Source organism: Polistes fuscatus, unplaced genomic scaffold (assembly GCF_010416935.1).
Source record: "Polistes fuscatus isolate 324 unplaced genomic scaffold, CU_Pfus_HIC Scaffold10, whole genome shotgun sequence".
Classification (NCBI taxonomy): domain Eukaryota; kingdom Metazoa; phylum Arthropoda; class Insecta; order Hymenoptera; family Vespidae; genus Polistes; species Polistes fuscatus.
The window spans coordinates 5,522,414-5,546,873 of NW_025112998.1; the positions used below are offsets into that span (position 1 = coordinate 5,522,414).

General features: G+C 30.3%; 1 protein-coding gene across 8 annotated transcripts in view; it reads right to left on the minus strand.

The window, feature by feature from the left end:
* The window catches only part of LOC122524374 (dystrophin, isoforms A/C/F/G/H-like), a 352,972-nt gene that overhangs the window by 255,012 nt on the left and 73,500 nt on the right, over positions 1–24,460 (minus strand). For all 8 annotated transcript variants that reach the window (XM_043646622.1, XM_043646671.1, XM_043646613.1 and 5 more), the window contains one exon: positions 8,770–8,875. In XM_043646622.1, coding sequence (XP_043502557.1) covers positions 8,770–8,875 — 106 coding nt within the window. The remainder of the gene's footprint in view (positions 1–8,769; positions 8,876–24,460) is intronic.

Below are 24,460 nucleotides of genomic sequence, written 5' to 3' on the forward strand. Positions count from 1 at the left end.
TTGTACTTTTAATCCTGCGAATGAATATATACAATTTTTTATAGTTGCAGTTTTTGTAATCGTAAAATTAATAATACGTTATTTTCTCGATTTATCATCCCGTGAATACGATTAAAATAATACACAGCAATTACTGTTTTTATTATTAAAATATGAAATCCGAGCTTAGAAGGTAGGAATGGTAACTTAATTAAAATTTAATTGACGATACGAATAATATATGCCGTTCTCGAGATGCGTTAGGAAGGAAGTCATAAATCTTGAGGAACGTTGAATGTTAGAATAATAATAAAAAAAATAAAATAAAAAATAAAAGGATGAAAATAAAACGTAGAAAGCGCATTGATACGCTCAGGGACGGATTCCCTTAAGAGCACCACGCAAAGTCCCGTTAGTTGGAAGGAAGGGCTGCTTGCTTGCTTGTGCTTGCTTGCTGAGAAGAAATGGGAAGACGCGATATTACGGTATCATATATAAATCATTCGCAAATCAATATCCAAGCACGCACGTTGGTCCACACTATGGCGTCCGTATGGAATTGAAAAATCTTCTACGATAGTACCCTCGCATCACCTTCCCATCCTACTAAATCGTTAAGGTAAAATAAATTACGTTACGGATAATCGAAAGAAAACGTAAACGAGACGAAGAATATTCCCCCCCCATCCGCAGATGATATATTACCAATATCTACATTATTATTTTTCTTTTAAATTATTTTTCACTTATTTTTATAGATATATGTATGAGCATTATATTATTGTATTATATTTTATAAAGTAATTTTTTTTTTAATAATTATTTATAACATATTTCTTACAACAAATTGTTTAATTGATGTAATATGTACGAGTATACCTTGTGTATATATCGTATAATGCAAATTTGAAGATAATTTTTTTCTTTTTTAACAATTGTTTATAACAAATTGTTAATAACAAATTACTACTAAAAATTTATTTAAGTATATGCGTATATGATATGAACTTGTAAAAAATTTTCCTTAAAATTATTTATAATTAATTGATTATAACAAATTGTTAATTAACTATTAACAATATAACAAAAAGATAAACAAATAAATATGTTTGTTTCAAGTTCCTAAGTCTCTCGGTTCAGGAGATATTTCAATACAAAGTTAATTGAAACACTGACCTACATAATTTCTTTGTAAACAGTTCATTGACCCATTGATCTACGTAAATACTTGGAATTTACGCACGTCAGTTGACTGTAGTAAACAGTTTTTACTATCTACTATGTTGCGTACGCACGTAGTACTAGCACCACGTGATTACTCAGATTATGAATTAAAAATTTCTAAAGCTCGTATCTCCAGAAGGAAAAGTCGTAGAAAAATAAACGACGTATCATTTTTTCGATAAAACTGTCCTCTTTCCATCTACCAACCTAAAAACACTCTGATCATAAATCTTTAACAGCTACATATAATATATCAAACATAGGAACCCATGTATTCAATAAATTACCCGGTCAATGTCTCGAACGATATTTCATTCAATATTCTATTATTATTATTATTATAATTAATAATAATTCTTCTATACAAATATACATTTTTTTGATGAAAAAATAGACAAATGGAAATATAATATTTTCAATATCCGACGTTGAAGAATTTTTCGTAGCGTTCTATAGGTTATTATCGATCCAGCTGCATTCCTTAAATAATAAATCGAACATTGAAAGCATCTATATACGCGTACAAACATAGAGTACACGAAATGTATATAGAAAAGAAGGCCAACTTTTTTCGACGTGGTAGGTCAGATACGAGAAAAGCGTATTTTGTTCTTTTTTGTTTCTCTACAACGAGACACGCCCTTTATTGCCCGTGAAACAGCTTTTCTCTCATCGCGTGTAATGGAGGAGGCATAATGTCTCCATCAACGATTTCCCATTATGCTTTCGGACTCAACTCCACTTATCCACCTCTTCCTTCCTTTTCAATCCTCAACCACCACCCTCATACTCCCCCACCTACCATTTCATCCTACTCCCCTCCCCCCCACTCTTTTTCCTTAAACGTTCAAAACGTTCTAAGCGTTCCTACGATACGAAATAAAGACTTCTCTTTCTTTCATTTCTTTTTCTCTTTTTTTTTTTTCCTATCTTCTTCCTTCCTATCCTTTTCTCAAATCAAAAATTGCTTCTCTCCTCTCTCTCTCTCTCTCACTCTCTACGTAGAACTTTTTACATCCGTCGTTTTAACCTCGATAAAGTAACATGAAAAAAAGATAATATAGAAAGAGAGAGAGAGAGAGAGAGAGAAAAAAAATAGAGAGAGAAATATGGTTCGCAGTAAAGCGAATTAAAGGAGACGCGCCATTAACTGTCCAGCGTTATCTTTTTGCGAGACTAATTAATTATAGCCGTTTACCCTTGGTAATTCTACTGCAAATGTACCACGATGGTACGTGGTCGAGTGAAAACGTGTTAATTATGAACTAAAAATCAAAAAAAAAAGAAAAGAAAGAAAAGGAATATCTTTCTCTCCCCATTTTCTGTTCTCTACGGTAAGACCAGTATTTTTTCATTTCATTTCTATCTGTTTTCCTTATTTTAAGACATTAATTTTTTCGTAATCACAACACGAGTCCGATAAACTCGCGCTAGATTTGCTCATCAACGTACGATTTTAATCCGATCTAATCTAATTATTAGAATCGTGCTGTAATTACAAACACAACGGAGTTACGTGGGATTTATCATTATTATTATTATTATTATAATTATTATTATTATTATTATTATTATTATTACTGCTGCAAATAATCGTTAAATGGTAGTAATCATTGGAAATATGAAAATAATATTCCATACGTGATTGAAATGAATTATCGAAAAAGTTTGCCTAGACAACAAATCGTTTTCGCGTTTTTAAATACGAAAAAGAAAAAGGGAAGAGCAAAAGAAAAAAAAAAAACCATCTCTTCATTGGTCGCTCGTCCTATCCCGTAATTTTATTTACAGACGAGAAAGTAAAAAAGTAAAGAAAGATAGAAAGAGAGAGAGAGAAAAAGCTAGCCGATCTTAATGCGATGCTACGAATATATATACATAGACGAGAAAGAAAAAAAAAAGATGAAAGTATCCATCCATTCCTGTGGCTCGCTCCTCTTCCTTCTCAATTCTTTTGAAAGCATCCCTCGAGTTTTTATCATATTGTTTACCTCCCCTTCTCTATGCATATACCTTCCGAGAAATAACAATAAAGTGGTGCAATTTTCTTCGGGATTTTGAACGATTCGATTTTCTTCAGCCATGAATGATTTTCTAATAAGATTGATAAATATAAAAAAGAAAAAAAAAAAACAAAAGAGAGAATAAATAAAAGAGAAAAAAATGCTAAAAAGTAAAATAACAAATAAAAATCAATCTATTTAAATATATGATACATTTCGTATACCAAGGATATCGATAAAATCAATCGAATAAAATTATTCGAGTTAGTAGAGACGATTTAGTATGACTTTAACAAAGTTTTGAAATCAAAGTAAATGAAATAAGTGAAATAAAGGATAAAGGATAAATAAAGGACTTCGAAAGAAACAAGATAAAGGAATAACGAGTTGTGTAAAATGAATTTAAACAAAAAAATTCGGTCAATTATATTTGCAGAGTAATAAAACGAGAATAATGTAACCAGTTTCTCGAGATGAATGAGAAAGATCACTTATCTCTCTGGTCCGCTCATTAATTGACATAATTAAGCAATTACGAAAGGAGTTTAGGGATCCTCGAGTCGCGCAGTAACTCAAGCCTAAGTGCGTGCAATTTAGAAAGATATGAGAAGTCCTAAGTTGCAATAGATTTGAGGTAATTGCAATATGCCAAGAAGCGTCTAGAAAATACGAGAAAACGGAAGAGTATGTATACATATTACTAACAATTTAAGTTTTGTCACAATTTAATCCTCCTACTCTATCTTGAATTTCTCAAAATCAAACGACGCATATCTTCCATTAAAAAAAATAACAAGTTAATTATTTTCCTATTATATTACACTTTTCCCCATTTCTTGAATACATTCAATATTTTATTTGACACTCGCTTATTGATTTGTTAATATGTATAATATTTATATTTTCAAATAATTATTATATATTAAATATAAATATTATATAAATATAAAAATAATAATATAAATATAAATATATATAAAAATAAATATAAAAATAATAATATAAATATAAATATAAATATTATATATTAAATATATTTCAATTAATATTATATATTAATAATAATAATAATATGTATAATATTTATATTTTCAATAAAATTTGCCGATCGTATATTCGTTATAATGTTTAACAAAATAATAATAATAATAAATGTAAATCATTTGATACGGAATATTATCAATGAATTAACACATTAGGACGACTAGGTGAAAAACAAACTACATTGTCCAACAAAAAAACACGCTTATATAGGGGCATTGTCGAAAGGGGTCAAACGGGTCAAGCGGTGAAGAGGGAACGACGATGCACTTTGGTAACGTGACAAGAATGAGCTGCATTATTGACATAGTTTATCCCTTGGGGCTGACATACGCCTAACCATCGGGTCGTATATAATGCATTCGAAAGTGCGTGTATACGGTACGTCCAGCCCTTTAAAGTTTCTCTTTCATTGGTTCATTCCTACCCATGATGAGAGAACCAACCACTATCGTTTAGCATAGTCATCGTACACGTCTAATACAAAGGATGCTGACTATGCAAAGAAGAATGGCTTGATTTTAATGACTCTAGTCCGACAGGCTGTATAAAATCATAACTGTTTTGATAAATAAAAAACTATCGTTGAACTTATCGTAAAAAAATTATTAAAAAAATTGTTTCATTAATTAACGTTGTTTGATAATTGTTTGATAATTGTTTTTTTACACCTAACATAAACATTATTTTATATTAAACTTACTCTTTCTTAAAACTTCATTTCAACTAAGCTACAAAAATCCAAAAATCTACTATCTAAAATCTTTCGAATTACTATTCGAGAACTCAACGAAATAATATATGCGTCTGAAACCATACATACGAAATTTCGTAATAATTTATTACATTCGATGATCGATTAATTGCGAAGTCCCGTTTACCATCGAACCCGATACGTTTTTATTTTATGATACCTTGTCAAAAAGAAAATATATCTAACCAGTGTAACAATAATTCTTTCTCGTAGTGATCGAAGGAATGAGAAGCCATTAGTAAAAATGTAAATTCACGGATAGAGATAATAAAACCGTGGTCGATTTACTTTCCAATTCAAAGTCCAAGGAAGGGATCCCTTTATTCCTTTGAAAGAGAGAAAAGCTTGCTTTTTTTTTTTCTTTCTTGTGAAAAGATATCAGTAACTAGTACAGGAAAGATCTGAAAAGACGTATAACAAAGTAGGTACCACTTGGAGTCTCGAAGTCGAGAGACGTCAAGCGGTTGGTCTCCATTATCAAGAGGAATGTGCTCTATAAAACGAAGCACCGTTAATCCGACATTCCTCGAAAACTTTCCATCGAATGGTCGGTCGGACGTTGCACGACTTCGTCCGTGAATCGTTTAAACGAGATGATCGTAAGAAACAAAAAAGAGATGAAAAAAACAAACAAAAAGAAAGATAATTATCTTTGTAGAAAAATAACAAGGTAAATCAAACGAGATTGGAAAATTGTACGACTTGTCTGACCAAGCGTAGACTTTTACTACTCAACTACCGTCCACCTTACGTTAACAATCTAACTTTGTATAATATATTTTTGCGAATTTAAGTATATAAATAAATTTCTCTTTTTTAAATATATTATATTACTCGACGAATATTAAATCATATACTTCTTCGAAAACAAAGCATTATACGAACAAATTTCGTTTTACATTTTGGATTGAATTATTTTTACATGTAAATTCATCCCTTAGTTCGCTTGTACCACCAATTACAAAACATTCTTACAACCCTGACGCAACCCTGATACAAAAGGTACATTAAATTAAAATTACTTTTAAATTTAAAAAAAAAAATTCAATTTCATTACTATCTTTATATAATTTAAAACAATTATTTATTTAATTATTAATAAAACTAAAAATATTAAATACAATCTTATTTATAATAATTAACTAATCAAGAATAAGAAAAATTATTTATATAAAAATTAACTTAATAAAAATTAATTAAACTTAAAATTTACAAATTACAATCTGTACATTGTAATCAAATATATATTAAGTATATATATATTAATTTAATTTAGATACAATTTAAATTATATTTTGTATATATCGAATATTTTTCAAATCACGAACGTGTCAAGGAAGTATTCGATTTTGATAAACCAAAAAAGAAATAGGAAAAGAATAGAGGTAGAATATAGGAGCGAAGTCTGACCCCAAGGTTAACCCCTTGAAGCCGAGCCTAGCCTAACCGACAAATTTGCAGAGGCGAACTCAAGACCGTGAGCTTGAGAGTTTAACGCCACATAAAACAAGCACTCGAGTCTTGGAAGCATATAAACTTGCCGTAGAATCTCCGTGACAGACTGTAAAAGCTAGCTGGCTATGTGAATTGGCGCGTTTTAACATGTCCCCCCATATGTTTCGTGCTCGTAATTAAAGTGGCCAGGTTAACCATAGGTAAGACTTTACGTCATCGAACAACTTCCTTCCATTGCATTCGTGTTCTCCTCGTATCTCGATGTTAAGATTAGTTACTTTGAGAATAAAGTATTTTTAACCTCTGCTCGATAACTGTATATATAGAATGGCCGAGATTGTTTATTTCTTATCGTGATAAATATTAAGTTTAGCACGAGTTTAGTAGTTTAATCAATAATTAGTTTAAAAAAAATATCGAAAAAACGGAATTAAGTATTATTAATAGAGTATTTTATAATTATTCATATTTTTGATACGATGATACGAAATTCGTTACAACACAGATATGCAATTCGTATTGATATGCAGTTATAGTAAGAAAGAAAAAAAAGAAAATTTTAAAAATGATATTGCACGTAGAAAAATTCTCTCGAGTTGCGTGACAATAATCTTTTGTGTAATATCCCATAACGTTTGATTATACTTTCGCAAATTTTAATCCTACGATATGAGACGGATTATCCGGGACACCCTGTATATTTTCCGTGGCAAATACGTATAAGTCTTTCTTAAAAAGAAGAAAGTAAAATAAGGAAAAAAATGTCATAATTTCTTGGCAGTTTTCAAGCATAAAAGTTAGACGAAACGGACGGTCGTTGGGAAACAATGAATGAAAGAATCGTCCGACTATAATATACAGGCAGGAAACAAGACGAGTGCGACGAGAGTACCGTGTCGCTAATATAGAATGAACAATGCCAGTCATCGGAGGGAGAGAGAATTTTCCAGAACCCTTGAAACAATTAACGTCACTGCCGGTAATCTCCTGTTCAACTTTGAATCGTACCGGTAACGCGTGAAAATTCAAAACCTACTAATCAATATCCTCGAGTTGTCTGATATATTATATCTGACGCATTTGTTAAGACATTTTTTTTATTATTAATATAAACAAAAGTACCCTACTTTTATAATTCTTACCATATATATAAATATATATTATAATATATATTTATTTAATATATTTTTATTATAATATAATAATAATTAAATATAATAAAATTAATTAATAAAATAAATAAAATATAATATATTTTATATATATATTTATTATATATTTATAATTCTTACCATATATATAAATATATATTATATTTGTTACGAAAAGAAAAAATTATAAAAGGACAAAATGAAGAAATATTTTTACGTCAGAATATTAATTACAATATCTTCGTTTTATTATATATCCGACCGTGTACGATTCATTTTTATTTAGTTATGCTCGAAACAACAAAATTTATAATAGGACGAAAGAAATATTTATTATCGTCCGAATATGAATAAAAAGGAAATAAATAATATTAAAAACGTATGTGACGGAGAGATGTTAACGACGAATAAAATTTGTTCATTCATTTTCCCTCTCGAATATAATTTTGTCATACGAGTAACAGAGTTTTGACGTAACAGTAATGTAAACGATGATTGAACTAGCGAAATTCGTTCGAATAATGAGACTACTAGACAAACGAGGAACATGCCTCTGGACTGGCAGTATCAATTATGACGACAGATGCTCGTTAAGATCACGTCGATTAAAGTTTGGATGAGCTAAGTAATGAAATTTGTTAGTTCTTGTTGGTTCTGATATCTGATAATATCTTGACTGGTTTAGAAAAGTAAACATTATAGATATATATATATATATATATAGGATAAATGTGTGGGTATTGCTGCGATTAAACTTTCCAATTGAATAACTTAACGAAAGATAATTATTTTCTACTTCAAAAAAAATACCTGAACTTTTTTAATGATCACCACTCTATACTTTTCATTTACTTTATTGATTATTTACTTTTTATAGTATTTGAAATGCAATAATTGAAAATAGGTAATAATACGCTCCAACCTTTTTGAAATTTGCAATAATACACGCACATGCGGTATTATATTTATTTTATTGAAATATACTTTTTTATTATTTTAAGAGCCTTTGATTTTATTAAAATAATGTTGAATATTGATCGTTAAAAAGAAATTATATTTTTTAATAAAATCGTAGATTTTCAACCGCAAGATAATACCCACGCTTACCCTAATTCTAAGAAAAAAAACAAATAAAATAAAAGAAAATGAAAAAAGCATTTACCTTTGCCATGTAATTGTTGTCTGTTTGTATCGGCACGAAGATTTTCTGCTGTGTGAACGAGCTCGTCCAATTGCGGCTTTTTCTGCTCCAACTCTCGCAAAACGTTCTACAAGAAAATATAAACGAAAAATAATATATTAAAGTAAACGATGTTGAGATTGGTTAGAAATTTCGATAACTTTCTATCAAAATTTGAGAAAAGTCATTTGAATTAATAAGCGATAAATAATGTCTTGCGATAAGATCGAAAATTATCATTATCATTATTATTATTATTATTATTATTATTATTATTATTATTATTAAATTTAAATTATTATTTAAAATTGCAATATTATCATTATTATTATTATTATTATTATTAAATTTAAATTATTATTTAAAATTGCAAAATTATCATTATTATTATTATTATTATTATTATTACTATTATTATTACTTTTATGTAAAATATTCAAATGCAACGAGCTGAGAAAATGTCTGCCCCATGTTGGAAGATTTAAAGAGGATCGGGGTAATAATAATCGCCCAACGTCTTGTTGAATTTTCTCGGTAGCAGTTAAAAATAAAAGAATTTAGAACGAACAATTCTTTACCATTCCAAATCTCTTGTCGGTCCTAATGCCATTTCATTCAGTAGAAGCTTTAAATTAATCGTCGTGAGATTTGCCAAAGTTTAATCTCGATTTTCGCAATGTATTTTACCTCTCTATTTTCTTTCTCTGTTGCGCGTGATTTCATTCACTTAAGCATATAACGTATATATATATACATATATACATAAAATATACAGAGTGTACCAACTAACTTTATCATATTCAAATATTTCCAGTTAAATCTAAGGATTCAGTTCCGGAAAGAAAAAAAAAAGAAGAGAAAAATTACCAATAACGTTGAAGAGACATCGTTTAAAGAAAAAATATTCCATCTCCAGAAATAACTTTGTTCTAACAATTAATATTATCATTTCAAGTGACAAAGTTAACCAGTACATCCTATATATATACATATAATGAAAAAGTAATCGAAAATAAGTATAACACATACACACACACACACACATACACACACACACACACAGAGACAGACACACAAGCAAAAACATAAAATAGTAAAAGTCGATACTTAAAGAGATTTATAAAAGTATCAAAATACGAGCTTTCAATTTGACTAATGCACTAGAAAAACCAACTAACATAATGTCTACTGCGATAATTAATATCGAAAGTTGTAAGAGGAGAAGGAAGGATATATGTAATGGGATGTAAGAATGAAAAAAAAAATAGAACTGACTACTGTACATATTCGATAATTTTCATTTTTTTTCTCGAGTCGAAGACAAGTTTTTGTTCGAATCAGACAGCACGCGCGACAATTTGCTTGGTCGGTCTAATGATTCTGATAAATTGAGACTCGAGACACGATGAAATGGGTCGGTAATCGATGTTCACTATCGAGCTATCGATATCTACCAATAAATATATATATATTCATTCGAGTAGGACACAAAACGTGGTTCGGTTTTACTCGTGGCGGTAAGCCACCACGCGTATGCACACACATTGATCTCGACTACTCTTCTCTACCAATGGTACACTCCAGAGTACTTGCACTACCATTACCAACACTAACATAACCATTACTAGTATAGATCGATATATATGTATATTCGTAATACTCATTGCACGCTACTCTAGGATCTATGCAAACGGCCGACTAGAATATCACCGAGTCTACGAGTAAAGCCACCCTTTGAACGTACCATAATACTACGCATTTACAAATTACATTTTCTTTTCATTTTTTTAAACGACAAAACTTCTAGATATTTTATTTTCATTCCAACCCCTTTTCCATTATTGTTCGTTTTTTCATTCTTCTTAACGCAGTAACTTTTGTATAAAAGAAGTAATTAAACAAATTCCTGCCTAAAAATTAGATAATTACTTTCCTTATTTTTCTTTTTTCATTAATAAATTTATTTTGAAGTTATACTTCTTTTGGCGCGTTGGGGAAAATGTAATGGGGAGTGGATTTTGTTTCGAGTGTCTGGAAAAAACGACACCATGAAGTTTGTCGGTATTTACGACGCGCGGCAAAGCAATTTCAAGTATACGGCATGAAGTTGTCTTCTCTTCTTCTTCCCCCCCTTTTTTCTCAAGCGGGTCACCCATCCAAATACTAATCGAACTCAGCGCTGCTTTACTTAAATGATCGAGCGGGAACTAATGCTGTAACCGCGCCATTACTGTTGACGCGTGAAGTAATACGATATATCTCTGTTATATTTAGTGGGGACTGATATCTATATTTTAATATTTTCTTTTCTTTTTTTTATTCTTTCTTATATATATAATAATAATTATTTTTTTTTAGGTTATTTTTTTTCTTTGAAGTTTTTTTTTGAAGTTATTTTTGAGGTTATTGAGGTTATGTTCGTTTTGGTACGGCAAAGAAGTATAACTTCTTACGTGCGTACATAAGTACACACACCAGTTTTTTTATATCCTAAAGTGTTCCCTCGTTAAACCTAATGATAATCGTTTTCTCTATTTTAAATGATCATTAATTTTGTATTATTTCGTTTCGTATCGTTTTGCTTGAATCTATTATTAATCTTTAAATAAATAAATTTCTCCCTATTTGATAAATCTCCTTTCTTGATTATATTAATAATACAAAAAAACAAAAAAGGTGAATGGGTGGAGTGGGTTACGTGATAATAAACGCGTTAAGAATCAAACACGAAAATGTTTCCAGGTCGATGTAGTACCACTCTACGTTCAGATAGACGCGAGTTATTTACGTACTACTCCTATCATCGATCGTAGAGTACTTCCGTGTCACAAGCACTCGGTGAGATGCACGCGCGTTGTTCCATAATAGTTGACGTCGTCGTCGTCGTCGTCGTCGTCGTCGTCGTCGTCAACCGAACCACCCGTTATATAAACGTCTACTAAACTTACTTTCAACTTTAAAGTTCATAGATAAAGATTATTAATAGTCTACATAATTAGTTTCCTTCGTTATATTACTTTATATTAAATTAAATTCATAAATGAATGATCGTAATTTATTAATAATAATAATAATAATAATAATAATAATAATAATACTCGTAGTATAATAATTACAAAAATTCATCTCCCGTAATTCAAACTTTTTTATGAAAAATATCACGACGAGAAGAAAGATAAGGTAAAAGGGTCTGCTTGTTAAGGTACGAATTCAATTAAAGGGTTAATTATAAGAAAACCCAAGGTGTCTTATACTTCAACAGACGAATACCATAAGATACAATTTTCAATTTTGCACTTCTAAGCTATAAATTACGGGTTACGGGTCATCGAAACAAACCCCTATTCACCTAAAACGGTCTACTAAGTTTTTCAAACTATGCAAAAATATTCTCCCATAACCGATGTGAATACTTTTCCGTCTAAAACCGTTCGTTATAACCGCGAGAAGTTTAAATATCAAGTAAGAGAGGGGTTGAAAGGGTAAGACGTAGTAGGTGTAAGAAGTTGACTTCTAAGTCACAGAATGAGTTGGTGAAAATTATACGATCGCTTAATGTATTATTCAATACGTTCATGAATCTCTTTTGAAAAGACTTTTGTTATTTTCACCATAACATTATTTGTGGAATAGAAAAAAAGAAAAAACAAATCTTAAAGGGATAAGGGCTAAATTGATATAATTTTTTTGTACTAACAATTATTATTGCGTAAGATACATAGATGTATGACTATCAATCATCTCGTAATAAATAAATTTAAATTATTAACTGTATTATAATAATGGGGATACAAAATATATAATATAATAATATATATTATATGTTTTAAATATTAATATTTAATTGTTATATATTAATATTATATTTATTTATAATAAATTTTTATATATAATTTTTTATATAATAAATTTTTTTATTTTACATATATATTTTAATATCTATAATTATATTAATATTATTATATATTGATAAATATGTATAATTATATAAATAATTATACAATAAGAAAGTTTATGTCATTATTTCTCTCTCTCTCTCTTTCTTTCTCTCTCTCTATTCTTTACGCCCTTTTTCATCATTTTACTTTATTTATTCTTTCTCATATAAAGTGTCAAAACAAATTTCAAGCAGAAAAAGAATGAATAACCATGTTGCGGTTGAATAAGAGGAACGAAGAAACGAATTTATCGGACAACAACAAACTGTCTCCGAATTCTTTTAAAAAGGATACACCGTCTGAAGGAGGGAAACGGGGGGGGAGGGGGACGGCACACGCCTGTCTCGAAAAAAAACAAACAAAAAGATAAAAGTGGAATCGCAAAAAGGATAAAAACGATGGAAGAGAGTAGAGAGTAAGGATGGAAGAAAAATATAAAGAGAGGATTGAAATTTTATTCCTTTATTTTCTTTCTTTTTCTTTTTTCCTTTTTTTGTTTTTCCATCTCTTCTCGTTCTTTTTTATATTTTTTTTGTATTTTTTTGTTATACTTGTAAAACAACGCAGGCAGGAGGTGCACGAGATTGGCGACAATTTTCCTACAATTTTCTTAAGCTTTAGTAACTTCAAAGGGGGGTCTCTCTCTCTCGTCGTAAGCCTGTTTTACGCGATTTAAGTTAAAACCGCTAGAATCCTTGTGCACGGGTATGCGTGTTTGTGTATGCTGCATGTTTCGTTTCAAGTACGTGCTCTTTTTTTCTTCAATATCAGAATAAATAAGAAATAAAAAAGGAATAATAATAATAATAATATACGAGGCAAAGAAAATTAAAGAAGAATGAGGATAGAAAATTTGACTCGAGAGTTAAATTACGTTCGAATTTTTCACGGTTTCTTTGATTTAAAAAAAGAAATAACGAAAAGGATAAAAAAAAAAAGCAAAAAATATAAAAACTTTTTCGCGGTTTTTGTGTTTGATTTTAGCAAAAAAATAAATTAAAATAAATGAAAGAATTATTAACATCCGTTCACATTTTAATTTTGATTTTTGTATCTTTTTTTTTTTCTTTTTTCTTTTTTTTTTTTTTTAATACTCACGTTGAAACGAAGGTGAAGTGTCCCGGTGTAAGGAGATCCAGCTGCCACATTTGGCTCGGAATTTTTTTTATCCATTTTGCGAACGAATAAACTGTTGCACTCGCTATCCAATAAAACCCTTCACAATTTATCTTTCAAAAAAAGAAAAAAAAAAAAGAAAAAAAAGAAATCCCTCTGAAAAATATTCCCTTTGTGTTTTCTCGATTAACGTAAACTTTACAAAAGGAAACAACTCGATTATTTAGTATACCGATGCGTGCTTGTTATAACCGTCATCCCTTCTATTCCTTTTACATCGTTCGTTTGTATATAATATTTTTCTGAATGCTACAAAATGAAACTATTTAAAAAAGAAAAACCAAAAAAAAACACCAAAAAAACTAGAAAATTTAATTACATTTTTACGTATGACGTGATGGAAATACGACACGGTAAAAATTATTTTGTATATGACACTGTTGCAGGATCGATTTGACGAAAACAATAAAAAAAAACGTACAAAGAAAAAGGATTTTGAAAGAAACAAAAAAAAAAACAAAAAGAAATTTCCGAACCAACAAAATGTCAACGACAGTCGGAAACAAATTTGTCAAGCTTTTGCGGATTAGTTCGAATACGAAATCGTATCAAAATCAAACTAAACGCGTGAAAAATACAATTAAGCGTTTGTAAGGTGTAAAAATGAAGATAAAAAAGGAATACAAAGAAAAAAAAAAAACAAAAAAGAAGTTTTTAGAAAACGTTCTCTTCTTTATCTCGAGTGAATAGTTTCGAACTTATATTCTTTCCTTATTTTCTTATTTTTTTCTTTTACTCCTTTACTTTCCTCTTCCACTTTTTCTTTTTATAAAGAAAAAGAGAAAGAATTTTTAACTCGCGGTGAAAAGGTATGGTATATCGATGCACCCTTTCTTGATTGTTTATTCACGAATGAAAAAGGAATCCTCCTAAGTCTGAAAGGAAAGTCTAAAAGAAATCTTTTATTAACATTCTCTTCGGCTTTCCTTTCGTATTTACCCCTTTTCTTCTCGCTATCCTTACCCCCCTCCCCATTCCCCTCCCCTCTTGTTTCTTTTTTCCTCGTACCTTTTCCGATGTAAAATGCACGACAAAGTATATTTCTGACGAATCCGATATAAAAGTAATGAAGAAAAATCTGATTTATATGAGATCGTCACTTGGAAATCTCGAATAAAAAAACTCTTTAGTAAGTAAAATCGATGAATGGTTGATTAGTTTTTCATTTATTCGTTTAAAAAAAAAGAAAAGAAAAGAAAAAAAAAACAGATTTTCATCAGACATGCGAAACGTCGAATCATCTCGAATTAACGTGGAAGAAAATTAAATATTATAAAGATAAAGAAGAAAGTTTTATAACGGTGGATGGAGAAAGAGAAAAGAAAAAAAGAAAAAGAGAGTAATGGAAAAGAAATTAAATATTAAAAAATATAATTATGCGAATAACGAGAAGAAATAGATAGATTCCCTTAAAATATCGATTTTCATTCGATTCTCACATTTTGAAGCTTGTATTAACGATTTTCATTTGTGTCCTCCCATGAAAATCACATTATCAGAGGGGTCGGAGGGGGTCGGAGGGGGTTGCTTCGCAGCACCCGGTAATTTGCTAACCTTTGACACGTTCATTCGCCGAGATTAACGACGCATAGCACTCAACGACGCATCTAAAAGCATCGAATAGCACGTACTAAGCTGGTGAAATCGATGATACAACGCGTTCCACGGTGGGGGGGGGAGAAAAAAAACTAAACTTTGATCCTATCAGACATTAAAAAAAAAAAGAAAAAAAGAAAAATGTCTTCTTTAATCTTACATATTAAAAAAAATCTTGTCGAAGAATATGGGAAAAACGAAACGGACCCTGTAAAAATTAAACGTGAATCTCTTTACGCGAGTAAAAATGAAAATAAATCTAATATAAGGTCCTGAAAATTTTACAAGAAATTAAAACGAGGAAAGAAAAATAAATTAAACATTAATTTTATCGTCGAACATAAATATTTCTACGCAATATTTGATATATTTTTAATATTTTAATTTTCAAAGATTTTAAAGGTGTTTACAAATTTCTCTTCCTCCCCCCCCCAAAAAAAAAATAGATAAAAATTAAACGCTAATTGTAAAATATAATAATCGAAAGAGTACGACAGTGAAACTAATGCTAGACTGATAGAAAATATTCGAATCTACAAAAAATAAAATAAATGGTCTCATACTTAATTTAACGAAAGATATCTAACAAATGTTGTTTAGAACAAATGCGGGTAGAAATATTGCGAATAAAAAAAAAAGATAGAAAAAGAAACACATTCGAGAGGAACGACGTCGCGTCAACGTTCGTGCCTTATCGTCCTGATATTCCCTCTCTTTCTGGAAAAAATAGAGAAAGAAAAAGAAATAAAGAAAGAAAGAAAGAAATAAAGGCTAGGTAGATAAGAAGACAAATCTTCTTTCGTTCGTTCGTTCGTTCGTTCCTTCTATTGCAGAAGAGAGAGCACGTGCTAGGAACAAGAGTGCACACTCAGCAACAGTCTAAAGTACTACGCACGAAATCACTATATCTACCTACCTAAATCTTCAATAATAATATTAATCTAGAATAAGAGAGAAAAAGAAGAAAATATTCCAAGAAATATTGTAATTAAAATAAAAAAGAAAAAAAAAGAAAAAATACAAAAAATTAAATGAAAATTTTTCAAACAATTCCTCATGCTCCTCTTCCCCACCCTACCTGTCCCATCAAATATTCTCTATCTTTGTTTATCCAGATATCCCCTCCCCCCACTCCACCCCAAACTTTCGTCTAGATTTTCTTCAGATTTAACATTAATTGTTAATCACCATAATATCACGAGTTTATTGTAAAATACAATCCGTGTATTTCGTCGTGGAAATACAAGAAATATTGTAATTAAAAAAAAAAAATAAATAAAATACAAGAAATTAAATGAAAATTTTTCGAACAATTCCTCCTCCTCTTCTTCCCCACCCTAACCCACCCACCTGTCCCATCAAATATTCTCTATCTTTGTTTATCCAAATATCCCCTCCCCCCACTCCACCCCAAACCATTATATAGATTTTCTTCAGATTTATATTAATTGTTAATCACCATATCACGAGTTTATTGTAAATACAATCCGTGTATTCGTCGTGGAAATACAAGAAAATTGTAATTAAAAAAAAAAAAAAAAATAATAAAATACAAGAAATTAAATGAAAATTTTCGAAGAATTCCTCCTCCTCTTCTCCCCACCCTACCCCACCCACCTGTCCCATCAATATTCTCTATCTTTGTTTATCCAGATATCCCCTCCCCCCACTCCACCCCAAACCATCGTATAGATTTTCTTCAGATTTAATATTAATTGTTAATCACCATAATATCACGAGTTTATTGTAAAATACAATCCGTGTATTTCGACGAAGGTACGTCGTGGAACTGAATTGAACGAAATCAACGCGACTACCTCATGGCTATCCCAGGCTTGGCCGGGTAAACCACCCTGTATATATATCTATATATATATATTCCATCCTATGGGGTAGCACAGAGGCCTACGGGGTGCAAAATTCTCCCTGCCACGAGGGTCCCGTCTAGTGTCTGCTCTCGACGAGTCACGAATCCGAAATAATAATTAATCTGTGTTTATCTATCCTTACACATCCCCCCTCTCTCTCACTCTCTTTTATATTTGTCTATAACACGATAAATAAATACGTTTCCCGCGTTCTATCGAAATTCTTTAAAGGAAAGAGAAAGAAAAAACAACAACGTAGCGTACCGGGGATAGAAATATTCGTGTTTCAACACATTTTATTACAAAGAAAAAAAGAAATCGAACGATTAATATTATCGTGTCGCAATACGATTTGATTTTTTTCTTTGATTTCATTTTTTACGACAAGCGCTTTTTTTTCTTTCTTTTTTTTTTATTTTATTTTTATTTAAATTAAGTACGACGATCTTAAAAGCGTACCACGCGTTCGACTAATTCCTATGGTTTTTCACGTTAAAAATGAAAAATGCTTTGTCGCTCGTATTGTATCTCAATGAGAAACGTTCTCTCTCAAAAAAAAAGAAAAAACATTGGTTACAACGATATACGTCAAAAAGTGTATAACAATTAATTTTCGTAAAGGGAAAAATGTCCTCTCTTCCAATGGTGCAACAAAATCTGACGCAGGTTTAGAGCCATCCCTAGCGTTATATCTAATCCGATGGAACAAGGGTCGAAAGAGAGAAGATGCGCACTGCGCATACGCAATACACCCCACCATTATAATTGCCAAATGGGGAAACTCGAGAAAAGTCTTGGAAAAGGGAATCCACCTCGCTAACCCCGTCCCCCCTCCCCCTCCCCCACCATCCACGTGTCTTTGCCGCGAATTTAATAAAATTTTCCCCACAAAAGGTATTAAAACAAAAAGTTAAGAAAGAATAATGTCGAATACTTTACGTGATTTTACTTATAATTTACCTAAATTCAAATATTCATTCGAATTTTCGTAAGCATATAAAAAAAAAACAAAGATAAACAATTTTCTTCGCCAAAAATAATCCATCGTACTTTTCGAATTAAACGAGAACTTTTCGGAATATTTTCTATACGTTTTATCATCATTAATAAGAATAATAAGAAAATATAAATGAAATGAGAGAGGTAAAGGGAAATATCTATGGGAAATATCTTGGATAGCCGTGTGTTCGAGTTGTAGGTTTATGTCGGCGAATGTATTTCCACGGGATGACCGATCGATGTTCAATTTCCAACGTTATTCCCGTGCAGGAAATCGAAGACGGGGAGTGGTCGATTTACGCATCACCCGGTTAAAAGACAGAGACTGCTTGCTTGCTTTTACGAATAATCGATAGAAAAGTTCCCATCATTCCGTGAGTTACATTTTATGTAACTTTAATGCAAGCGCGGATTGAAATTTTGTTTTATTATTTATTTATCTATTTCATTCGTCCGAGTGAAATCAACGAAATATGTTAGAAAATATTAAATAATAATAATATAAATATAATATAAATATAAAATAATATAAAAAATATAAAAAATTATATGTAGTAATAATTTAATTTAGTTTCTATCGTGTTCGGAAAATAAAATTATTAAATTAACAATAAGTGTCGTAGGAAAGTTGGACGGATTAAAAAAAAAAATCTTTTCCAACGTTATTTCGATCTTGTTAAAGTAATAATAATAATAATAATAATAATAACATGTGTCCGAATGATTAGGAGATAATAATGATAAAAAAATCTTTTCCAACGTTATTTCGATCTTGATAAAGTAATAATAATAATAATAATAATAATAACATGTGTCCGAATGATTAGAAGATAATAATGATAATAATAATAAGAAGAAAATGAGAGAAAGTGGGGAAAAAAGTGGAAAAAAAGCCGATTGAACGGACGGAAGGATAATTGAGAAATTGCGAGGTCAACTTACGACAAAAAGATAAGAAATGGATGTTCCTTCTTCATCTTCCTAACAATCCGTACACGGAACTTGCCTGTTATTACTCCCAGAAACCTCCGTGGGATTTTACTAGCGGAACAAAAGAAAGAAAGAAAGAGAGAGAGAGAAAGAGGAGACGAGAAAAAAAATTGAGAGAAAAAGAGAGGAAGAGAGAGAACAAAAAAAAAATAATAAATGTAAAAAGGAAAAAGAAGGGAGAAAGAAAACATAGATAAAAATATAGAGTGAAAGAGAATGATATAAAACTGTACACCTTCTCGTCTTTCACTTTCTTAACAGATTCCACTAACATAAGGGAAATAAGGAAAAGGCGAACCCCCGTGATAGGAGTCAGGAAATGCGACTGCTTTAGCTGTTATCAGAGGGCCAGAGAAGGAACAAAAGGGAGAAACGGAAGATCTGGAAGTAATGGAATACCTCGTGCAGCGTGAAAATCATCTGTAAGGCGAGAATACCCAAGTTGCTCGGTGTTTAACGGTTAACACAAGCGTTAAAAGATTACTAGAGGGATAGAAAGAGAGAGAGAGAGAAAGTGCTCTCTCACACAGGGTCGCACAGATTGTAGCAATGATTTCCGGAACATAATTGACTGCCTTAGGGTCATGCATTTTACAACACACACACACACACACATATATATTTTATAACCTAAATATACGTATATTTGTTACAGTGAAATAATAAAAATAAATAACATCAAGATTCACACGATCGCTTGATGTATGTCCAAAATATTGACCCTTTGAACTCGAAGTATTTTTTTCATTCATATTACCAGCAACTCAAAGTAATTTCAATAGAAAAATTATATTCGCATATTACAAATAAATGATATCTGCGCATTAAAAGAAAAATCATAGTTGGTATGTTGTAAACTACATTGTAATTGCTTTAGTTTTTTTTTTTTTTTATCGTCTCTATCGCGGAGCCCTCGAGTGCAAAGGGTTAATGTGTAAGAATAAACCTAAATATTCGATCTTTTACCAAAGTATTTGATATAAATCTTAACATTCTCCAATTTCGATCTTTCACAATAACATATATATTTTTTATTATTTATTTAATAATATTTTATTGACCCTAAAGCCTAGGCTCCCTAAAGGCCATTAATTACAGTATAGTACAATGTAATGTATAGATAAAAAAAACAAAATTAAAAATTATGTAATTATATTAAACTTATCATTATATTAGTAGTAACGCACAGTAAGTAGATAAATGTAAAGAAAATAGTAAATAATAAATATATATAAAAAAAAAGGTAAATTTTCTGTACTTTCGACTTAAATATTTGAAAAAGTGCAGTCGCTAAATCACCGAAAAAAGAAATTCGAAAAAGTCCCTATGGCCTCGGCCCGTTGACGAACGCATGCGTATGTTCTCTTTCTTTATTTCTTTCTCTTATACATGTACAAGAATGAGAAAAAGAGAAAAAGTATGTCTGTGTGTGTGTGAGAGAGAGAGAGAAAGAAAGAGTCGAAGCAATTAACGCTTACGTAATGCGACTCATATAAGCACGTCTAGTGTATTTCGTTTGCCCGTTTGCCCGTTTACCGTGCTCTCTCGTTTCGAACTTCCATTTTCCATGTAAATTTCCCAGAAACCAACGATCCAAACTCGCCGTCCTAGCCGTTGCTTCTACTACTACAAGCAGTACTACGACTACTACTGCTGCTATTACTACTGCCAGGAAAAAAAAATATAATTTCAAGTTAAAGCCGGAAAAAAAAAAAGAACAGAAAAAAAAAGTACGCGAAGGAACAAAAATATGAAAGAAAGGAGTAATATTAACTACTACGACGATACTGGAAACGAAGTAACTTTTCTTTCCTTTCAATTATTTACTTTTTTTATTTTTATTTGTTTGATTTGTTTGTTTGTTTGTTTGTTCGTTCGTTCGTTTATTATTTTCTTGCATTCTTTCGTTCATTTCTTTTCTCCCCTCCCCCTTAACTTTCTTTTTTTTTATTATTTTTATTTTTACTTCGACCAAGTTATCATGAAAAAAGAAATAGGAAAGAAAGAAAACGTTCCTTTTGATTCGTCCTACTATTCATCACCTGTTTCTTCGTCATTACATTGATCTGTATTCGTTGTAAAAAAAAAAAAAAGAAAAAGAAGAAAAAGTATACAAATAACTTGACAATACTCTCGTAGTGACGAACTTTCATAATGAGAAGGATATCTCATCGTAAAAAAATAATTCGATCGATCAATCGTTTTTACCAAGAGACTTACCCGCAATTTTAACGACCTCATTATTATTGGCCACTAATTGGTTTCCGTTCGTTGTCACTAATTTGTTTATTTTTGTCTTCTTTCTATTTTTCTTTTCTTTTTAAATTCTCACGTTCGAACGACGAACTCACGTCGCCGTTACGCATTACTCTAACGAGTCAATTAATTAAACAAATTTATCTTTTCGTTGATAATATCGAAAATTTTCGTCGTAGAATTGTGCCAATCTACGATTTGAATTTCTTTGAAAAATTATACGTTACCGTTAAAGTGACGTTGTTTGCGTTAGTAAAAAAAAAAGAAAAGAAAGAAACAGAAGACATTGTATAACATTTTATTGAGAAAAAAATATAAATAAAAATAAATAAAAAAGAAGAAGAAGAAGAAGGAAAAATCTTTTCATTCGTTTTACATTCGCTCTCGCGTTTCTTCTTTCTCACGACTCTTCACATTTCTTACCCGGCCTTTCCCAATCGGAAATCAATAGCGACACTGCCGTAACAAGCCCATTGTTTCCGGTCACCCAAGAGTACAACTCAAAGACGAATAACATTTGATTTTATTTATGTAATTATTATTATCGATGATGATTCGAAGAACTACGTGATCTTACAATCGAAACGATCAAGTAATCGATACAATTAAATTTATTTGTCAAATATTAATAAACAAAATGCGTTAACTACGAGGGTGGGGTTGAAAAGTTTCGAGCCTCGACAGAAAAAAAAAAACAAAACTTTTTCTTTTTTAAATAAAAATTATTCAACGCATACCAAGTATATCGTTAGTATTCAATGGCCATGAATTTAACTAAATTATTATGTCCAATTATTTTAGAGAGAATTTTATTCTACATATATGTATATTATAAAAATTATTATTAATTTTAGCAAATATAATACTTCGATGGCACGATCATAAACAATTTTTGTTGTTGTTAAGTAAACTCAATTAATTTTTGCTCGTAAATAAATCATGTTTACTTAACGTTTAACGTATCACTGGTAAATAAAACGATCGATATCAAATTTGAAATGAAAATTTAGCATTTAACTTTACTGTTTTTATTTCATTCGAATGTTATTATCGATAATTATAATGATAAATATAATGATCAATGAAATTCTTTTTTATGTACAATTAAAAAATCAATCTATCAAATTAATTTGTTTATCTGTATTCGATTAAAAAAAAAAAAAAAAAAAACAAAAAAAAGTAAATATAATATTTCTTCAAGTACATCGTTCATTTGATTTCGCATCAAACGAAAGTACGAACGCCGAAAGCGTTTAAATATACATTGACGAACCTTTTTTTTGTACGAAAATCAAACAAGAACTTAAAGAAAAGAACAATTTTGATGATCGAACGCGAACATTATAAGTTTTCGCGTGTTAACAAGAAAAACAAACGATAAATTCGTTTTCACCGATGAATTATATAATATTCGCCTCGAGGAAATTTATGACGAGAGCCTTGCGTTATTTCTTACGATGAGTTTTTTGTTTTTCCTTTTTTTTTTTTCTTTTTTTCATCTTTCCTATTTTCCTCTTCAAAATATAGATGGTAGAAAAGAAGAAAATGCAAAGTTGGTTGAATGCAGCCAAGAGATATCCACTTAAGTATCTTCTTATACTTATATCGAATTTTTATTAAGAATTCTAAACAGGGGGCGGAAAAATAAATAAATAAATAAATAAATAAATAAATAAATAAATAAAAAGAAATAAAAACAATATTTTTAAATTCCACGATAAAGTGAAACGATTGAAAAACCAAATTGACGTGTTAAATACTTGCGCGTTGTAATTAAAAAAGAAAACAAAAAAAAAAAAAAGAACGAAAAAAAGAAGAGAAATAAAAAGAAGAAGAAGAAGAAGAAGAAGAGAGAAAAATTTGGTAAAAATGTAACGAAGAAAGGCGTGGCAACTTTCATCGTACCTTAACACCAATGCCAATGTGCCAATGTCAGGGTCTTCCGCGGTCAACAACCCCTGAGTGTTACAACCCCTTTGGTAGACTACAAAACTATACAACGCACTCTACTTTCTTCAAGAACAAACTTATCTTTTCGAGATAAAATCAATTGTATAATAGACAAGAATACTGTTACCATCTGTTGACTCTAGTAACATACACATGTCAAGGTAAATGCACGTGTACAATTATTACGTTCCTGTTATACCACGTGGATAATAGGTAAGGTAGAAATCTATAATTTTGCGATAAGAGGGGTTGCTTTTAGTCTTACCGACCAAGGGATGTTCAACCCTTAATTATCTTCAGTTATCTAAACCTACCGAACTTCTTTACCGACTATTCGCCGAACGAATTATTTAAGGGGTTATACGCAGTTAGAATTTTTAAGAAATCGATTTTTTTTTTTTTTCATTTTCGGAATGTACATATATTTAAGTATATTCTCTGAAAATTTCAAATCGATCCGACAAATAATCTACACTTCATGTAAGCTGCAAACAAAAATTTTTAACTATGTGTAAACGTCTCTTTGAAACTTTAAACGCGTTTTTCTCAAAACGGTATTTTCAAAGTCGGTGATCTCGATTTTTCAAAAACGGCTTAACCGATCGGTTTCGAATTTTTACACAATCTTCTTAGATATATTCCTCAGGTATTAAGTATGAGGAATAATTTTGAAAAAATTTATTACTATTTTTTTGTAACAATTTAGAGCGAAAATTTTAGTCAAAAACAACAACTTTTTTTCAAATAGACGCCATTTTGTCAAAAATCAAAATTTTTATTATTCCTTGGTTTTAATACCTGCACTAATCTATCCTTTAAAAGAATCCACCATATTTTTTAATTTCAATAATCCAAATCGCCAAAATGATGATCACCGCCAAACGTCTTTTTTTAGAGGAC